This window comes from Callionymus lyra, chromosome 12 (assembly GCF_982586985.1).
Source record: "Callionymus lyra chromosome 12, fCalLyr1.hap1.1, whole genome shotgun sequence".
Classification (NCBI taxonomy): domain Eukaryota; kingdom Metazoa; phylum Chordata; class Actinopteri; order Syngnathiformes; family Callionymidae; genus Callionymus; species Callionymus lyra.
Window position 1 is genome coordinate 5,791,870 of NC_141829.1, and position 7,562 is coordinate 5,799,431.

General features: G+C 41.5%; 1 protein-coding gene across 2 annotated transcripts in view; it reads left to right on the forward strand.

Annotated features, from left to right (window-relative positions):
• spegb (striated muscle enriched protein kinase b) overlaps positions 1-7,562 on the forward strand; it is a 56,482-nt gene that overhangs the window by 19,245 nt on the left and 29,675 nt on the right. Inside the window, exons 2-7 of one of the 2 annotated variants that reach the window (XM_087804479.1) lie at positions 1,617-1,700; positions 1,837-1,909; positions 2,856-4,330; positions 4,627-4,770; positions 4,845-5,027; positions 7,391-7,557. In XM_087804479.1, coding sequence (XP_087660605.1) covers positions 1,617-1,700; positions 1,837-1,909; positions 2,856-4,330; positions 4,627-4,770; positions 4,845-5,027; positions 7,391-7,557 — 2,126 coding nt within the window. The remainder of the gene's footprint in view (positions 1-1,616; positions 1,701-1,836; positions 1,910-2,855; positions 4,331-4,626; positions 4,771-4,844; positions 5,028-7,390; positions 7,558-7,562) is intronic. The other variant, XM_087804480.1, reaches the window with a different exon arrangement.

Below are 7,562 nucleotides of genomic sequence, written 5' to 3' on the forward strand. Positions count from 1 at the left end.
AAAAAGTAACATGTCTAAAGACATAACAAAAGCACAAAAAAATCCCACAAAAAACCCAAACGTGGCTATAAAATATAACAAAAACGAAGACACATAAGTTCGATTTTTCAAAAAAATGACAAAAAAACTAGAAATATACACTATATGAAGGACTTCTAAAAACAATAAAAAATAAAAAAATCCCAGAAAAGAAGTATGACATAAGACATAAATAAAAAATAAAGGACGTGTAAAAAATCAAAACATAACATGTTTAAAAACATTAAAAAAGCACACAAAATTCACATTAAAAAACAAAACGCGGCTATATCTGTATAAAATGACACAAGTATGATGAAGGTTGACTAAAAAATATAACAAAACAAACACACATAAGTATGATGTCCAAAACAACACTGCAAAATTCCCAGAAAATAACCTACATGAAGGACAGTAAAAAAACAATAAAACAAAAAAATCCCGGAAAAGGAGTATGACATGAATAAAAAATAAAGGACATGTAAAAAATGAAAACACTACCAGAAAATCACACAAAAAACCCCAGAACACACAAAAAAATATCCAAAGCTGGCTTTATCTTTGTAAAATAACATAAGTATGATTAGACATGTTTTTTTTGTTTTTTTTACACATCCTTTATTTTTAATTTAAGAAAATAAACACACACAAGAATGATGAAGGTTGTCTAAAAAGAACAACAACTATATTAATAGATTAACAAGTATGATGTCCAAAAAAAATAACGACAAAAAACCCAGAACACAAGTATGATGAAGGACGTCTAAAAAAAATATATACTGTATATAAATATATATATATATATATATATATACAATTTATTAAAGTCATCCATAACTAACTAACAACAACAACTAAGTAACAACAACTAAGTAACAACAATAACTAAGTAACAACAACACCTAAGTAACAACAACAACTAAGTAACAACAACTAAGTAACAACAACTAAGTAACAACAACAACTAAGTAACAACAACACCTAAGTAACAACAACAACTAAGTAACAACAACTAAGTAACAACAACAACTAAGTAACAACAACTAAGTAACAAGCCTGAACAGGTGAATGTATTTGAATTCACTTTAATAAAACCTGTACTTTGACTTCAAAACACGAGATCTAGCGACACAGTTTTCCAGCAGCATCTTCTCGTCCTCACTTTGTTGGCATCAGCGTCCGCGGCTCCACCGACGCTCGGTGAATGTGAACCACGACAGACTCGTGGCCGTGACTCCCGTGCGTTGCATCTAAACATCTGATTTATCGACGCTCCTTTAAAAACACTCCTGTCGGCTCGAGAGAGACTCGTCGTCCCTTTTCAGGGCGGTTTTCACATCGGACCGTTTCTCGGGCTGCTTGGCAACACCAGCGGTGATCCATTCTCCCAGTGTTCGCTCCAGACACATGGAGGTTGTTCACTTATCTATTCAACCTGTGCTGGGTTTCCTGGCGTCAGTCGTCCTGGTGGATAAAAGATTTCCCTCGACAACAGATCAACAGTTGACGTTTGTTCTAAGGACATGCAAAACTCAATAAGCTATAACGTAATAATATCCTTATAATTGTGATATAATTAACGAACGATATAATTGCAGATTCTGAGACGACAGAAGATGAAGGCGACCAATATGAGACCAAAGATGACGGTGGGGATTATGAGGACCAGCCTTCATATCCAGGTATTGGTTTGTTCAAGTCGTGCTCAGAGATACTTCAATGATGACGGGCTTTTTTGGTGATTTAAAAAAAACTACATTTTTGCTTCACAATCAAGCAAATAACTGTCCTTAACCTACATTATTTCTTCTCTGTCAGCAACAGTGATGGACAGATGCGCGGACGATGGAAGAAGAGCATTCAGACTTGAGGATACTTCAAGCACAATCAGGCAAGAACATGTTGAATAGATTTAATTTCAGTCTGGTTCGCAATTTTGGTTATTTTAGAGTTGGCTTGGTTTTATTTGGGTAAAAAGCTTCAGATTATATACTTATTACTTTATAAAGTTGCTCTGAAATCTGGGCGAACGAGAGGTTACGAGAGTCCATTATGAGGTAATAATGGCTTCACTCCTCCTCCAGACAGCTGCAATCAGGCCCCGCTTTGTTTATACAACGAGTCCCTGGGAGGTCGAGACTTCCGGGGATTGATGACGCGCGGTGACAAACCTCCACGGTTGACCAATCACAGCAGAGTGGGTGTAGTTATGGTCAACAAGTGTTTTCAGTGGGCGGAGCTTAAGATCATTTTCTAATGTCAATATTTCAGTGATAAGAGAGTTTTGTACAAACACAGACTGATGATACAAAAGAGTCACACATCACAACAACACACATATACACACATATTTTGTCTTTTATACTGAACAATTCTTTCTGCCTGTTAACCAAATGAATCAAAAAGAGTTAAAGAGATTCATTAGTTTTTTTGTAGTAGAATTTTTTTTTTGTTGTTGTCCCCTATTACAATCTGGATCCAAGAAGCCTTTGAAGGTGCATCACTCTTTGAGGTACAGCAGGAGCTTGAGAGCTATCGTGTGTTGAGCTACTGCCACCTGCTGTCCTAGTTTGGTCATTGCTATCAAGCATATTTCAAAGGTTACCATCTGTCTACTTCAGAATGGAATCAAATTATGCAGATACAAGACCTACTCAAAGATATGGGGTAGAAGAACCAAAAGGTCTTGGCAGGAGTTGGAGTTAATTTCTAGTGAACCAATGAGCAAAAGTATGAGTCATAATATTTCTCGAATATGGTTTCAGGTCAGGAATGAACTTTTAAAAATATATTTTATACCATAAATAAATCATTTTTATGCAAATCTATTCTTTCAGGAGTGAATCTGAGTTTACGAGAGAATCACCACCCCAAGTCCTCCCGCCCCCGTCGCCTAGACTTGTCAAGAGACCCTCCGCCTCCCCCATGTCCAACCGCTCCGGATCAACGACGCCCATCAACCTGCGCAAGAAGATCGTCGGGCCGACCGAATACCAAGACACCGTTCCCGGAGAGTTCGAAGAAAAGGTCAAACAGCCAAGATCTACATCCCAAGACTCCAGACCGCAGACCCCGTTAAGTGAATACACAAGGAAAGAATACACAACTAGACCCTCCCCGAAACTCACAAGGGCGAGCTCAAAGGTTTTCGAGAAGGTCCGGGGGCTCGAGGAGCGAAGACGTAGCCTTGATATCCCCGAAGGTTCTTTATCGGGTCGATCCTGGGCCGGGTTTAATCGTGCCGGTTCCGTGGATTCGGACGATGGAGGGAGTCACTTGGGTATCTCTAGAGAAAGCTCCAGGGAGGATCTACGAGAGGCTCTGAAGGAAGACGCAGCCGAGCGAAGGACAATGTTCAGACAAAGGGCTGCGTCGCTGGAGGAGAAACCGCGGTACTCCCAGAAGGTTCAGGACATTGAGAACAAGTTCACGGAGGAGCTCCAGCGAATCAAGAAGCTTGTCGGTAAACCTCATATGAAAAAATCCTTTTCGACGGAGCAGCTCACCCTGAAGGGGAAGCAACGGCAACCCTTTAGAAAAATAGAACCTATTCCTCCACAAGTACTGCAAAAACTACAGGAGCGAGAGCGCGTCCAGTGGGCTAAAGAGCAGCGAGAAAAGGAACTTAATCAACATCCAAAGGTTCAACAAATCCCGCACCAGAAGACGTCAAGTCCTGGGGCGGCTGTGCCGGAATCCATGCAGTTGTCAGACCTACCCGGGCAGCGACCCCTTCGAGAATTAAGTCGCGTCAGTCCGGTGACGGAGATTTTCCAGAGATCGTCGTCGCCCGCGCTTCACGTCCAGCAACGAGAAGACTCTCCGAGTAAAAACGTTGTCGACGTGACGTTGAGGAAGGTTGACCGCCGACCCCCTAGTCCGCTCGTGCAGAGAATAACCCGAATACAGGATTCTGGAAATTCTTCTCCTGAATCTCTGGTGCAGACGCCACATCGCGACGAATCCTCCGGGAGACGAACACCGATAGAAGTGAAGCTGAGGAAGATCGAAAATAGACCCGAAAGTCCGCTGGTACAAAGAAGAGCCGGAGCCATGCAAGAACCGGTCTCCCCCGCTCCTGCAAAACCACAGACGGTGTCCATCGTTAGTCCGGTGGAGGAGAAGATGGAAGTGAATCCCCCGAGACAACTGTGTAAGTTAAAGATCCCTACGATTGTTGTCGAGGATGAGAAGATGGAGGAGGATCTTCCGGTGGAGGCACCTCAGCTGATCGCTACAAGCTCAAAGGATAAGCAGCAGCAGAAGACCAAAGCGAAGAACCGTCGCACACGTCCTATGTCTCCAGAGCAAGGTTAGCTCCGACATCCCCGACGTACAATATTTGTTTCAATTTTGTGCGGCCCCTGGGTCAAGGTGACCCGGTGGCCCGGAAACAAACACATTTGTGGTATCCCTTGTGTTGTCTCTGGGTCAAAGTAAACGACCTCCCCGACTTCCATGAATACATATGCAGTGGTGGAGGTTGTTCACCTTGACCTTGAGGCAACACAAGGGTTACCACAAACACATTTATCACCTTGACCCAGGGACTGCACTCAGGTGGTAAAGCCTTTTAAGTGATGCTAGGATTTGAATTATACGCCACAGATTCTTCAGATGATTCGTACGTGTCCGCTGGAGAAGACCCCATGGAAGCCCCGGTGTTCGAGTCCCCCATCCAAGACGTCGTCGCCTCGTCTGGTTCGGACGTTCAGTTGAAATGCATCATCGCTGGAAACCCTTCCCCCGAAGGTACGGTTTAAACCAAACCCCTGAACCCCTGTTCGTACCCACTGAGGTATTAAGTATCGACGGTTTTCCTTCAGTGACGTGGACGAAAGACGGAAGCGAAATCGCCAACGGTGCTCGTTTCACCGTCAAAGTGGAAGGCGAGCGACACAGTCTGCTCATCAAGTCGGCGAACGTACGCGACGGAGGCAAATACTGCGTGACGGCGACAAATAAAGAAGGAAAGTCATCCAGCAGTGCCACGCTCACGGTGAAGCCAGGTAAGGTTTTATTGCGTTGTTGAGGGTAGACCGACCAAGTTATGACTTGTTTTCTCACATCGTCGTGGCAGCCGAGATATCAGGGCGATCGGACTCTTGCCTTTGAACGGATCAACAAACGAATGTATATGTCAAAGTACAGATTGGAATCCTACTACTGAACTGGGATCTGAATATTGGAATTCCAATCGTTTCTAGGAGGATTCCAGATTCTACTAGTGAATCCCAATCTCTACTAGGAGATATTGGAATTCTACTACTGTATTGGGATCTGAATATTAGAATTCCAATCTGTCCAAATGGGAATTCTACCAGGACAATCTCCTTCTGCTGCTCCTCATCCTCCGCCATCACTTGATCGAGCTACTTCATGCTGTCACTTTGACATCAACTTTGAAACTGGCTTGGGAGGGAAATTAGCTCTTTTTTATCCCGAGTCACTAACTCATGGTTTTTCTCTGATTTACATATCAATATTAAAATCCCAGTTCAGTAGCAGGATTGGAATTCCAATCTGTACTAGTAGGATTCCAGATCCTACTGGATTCCAATCTGTACTTTGACATATATATATACCTTTGCAAAGTGTTTCGTTTATTCATTTTGTCTAAAGAAATGAATGTTGATAATAGTGTAGTCAATAGAACTTCCCGGTCTTACCTCGGCCTCGGTGCTATTTTCCGGTCATTTCAAAATGTCAATAGTAAATATTAATATCATGGTCATGCGACGAAAACCAGACAAGACGCTACATGTCATGTGACAATAGCAAGAGATGCGTCAATGAAGCCTCATGAAACAGTTTCATAGTGAAGCCACTGTGTCACGAAACAGTGTCTTACCTTTAAAAGGCCACTAGATGTCAGTCTGAGTTTGAAAATGACGCCAAGTTTCATTGACTTAGTAGATCAGAGCCAAATATTTTTAAAGCAGAGAGTGACATCTAGTGGCCTTGTAACATTAAGACACTGTTTCATGACACAGTTTCATAGTGAAGCCACTGTGTCACAAAACAGTCTTACCTTTAAAAGGCCACTAGATGTCAGTCTAAGTTTGAAAATGATGCCAAGTTTCATTGACTTAGTAGATCAGAGCCAAAGATTTTGATGCAGAGAGTGACATCTAGTGGCCTTTTAACAGTAAGACACTGTTTCATGACACAGTTGCTTCACCTCCAAATTGTTTCATGACACATCATCAGCCCGTCAGTAACAATAACTACAATTGATGATTTAATGCAAAAGTCCTTTGAAAAAAAAGTGGTTCAATAAATCTTAATAATGCCTAATATCGACCAAAATGAAAACACTTTATTTATTTTGCTCCAGAACATCATGAAACATTAAATAACATGCCGATGATGCGTTCAATGGCGTGGGACAAATACATTTCACAGAAGAGCGAATCCTTACTGATTGAAACTCAACACAGTTTATTTTAACATTATGTTTTCAATATACATCTTTGGAATTGTGAAATGAGTTTGGCGGTAATTAAAAACATTCTTTAAAGTAACCATAATAAACAGGATAAAAACTGGATTAAAATTAATTAATTCTACCTCAAAAGTCTATATAATCTCATGAAGAAACTGTAATACTTATAATACTAAGTAATACTTCTAGGTTTCCATGAAACCCGAGTAACAAAAAAAGAACGTCTTAAATTGTCAGAACCAGAAAACTTTTCATGCCGGTGTCGTAAACACAACTTTTTTTATGATGATTAAAAAAACTGAATAAAAATAATGAAAGAAATATAAACAGAATAATATAAAATACATAATATTCCCAGCAAGATGATTTTTAAACACATTTTATATTAATTAAATGATCACATTTCTGATTATTTGAGCATCTTTAGTTTAATTTTTATACATTTAGTAAATATTTTGGCTTAAATGTGCTGATATTTAACTTTAATTTGCTGTTGAAAGTTTGCGTGAGCTTCAAAACAATGACATACTTCTAATAAAACACAGTAAAGCCCATCTACACATTCTATTTCTATCCCAAAACTACACAAAGCAAACACAGGCTTTTTCCTCGTAGTGATTGAAAATGTTCTGGAGTCGGCGAGTAAGAAATCTAACGTCTGAACTAATCAAGATTTCTCTGTGAGTTCAAACTTAAGCATCTTTTCATTCCAACTCTCAGGAGCTGTTCATATACGTCGCGTGTGAACAGCCTTCCTTATAGTTACCATAGCAACAAGGAGGGAAAGTCAACCTATAAATTACCTACCGAGGCTCACTAGGCTGCTCTCGGTGCGAATCAACCGTTGTTTGGAATCTCACGTCTGACATGTGGAGCCTGAAAATCATCTCGTATCTCGTCACCTCAACAACATGTTGGATGTTGCAGAGTCGGCCCCGGAGCCCAGGGGGGTCCTGGGGGTGCCCCTGGACATCAGCAGCCCCATCACCTCGGACGAGGAGTACCTCAGTCCCCTGGAGGAAGGCGTGGACTTCGGGGGGCCCGAGACCAGGAGGATCCTGGACACGCGGTTCAAGAAACCTCCGGCGTTCCTCGTGAG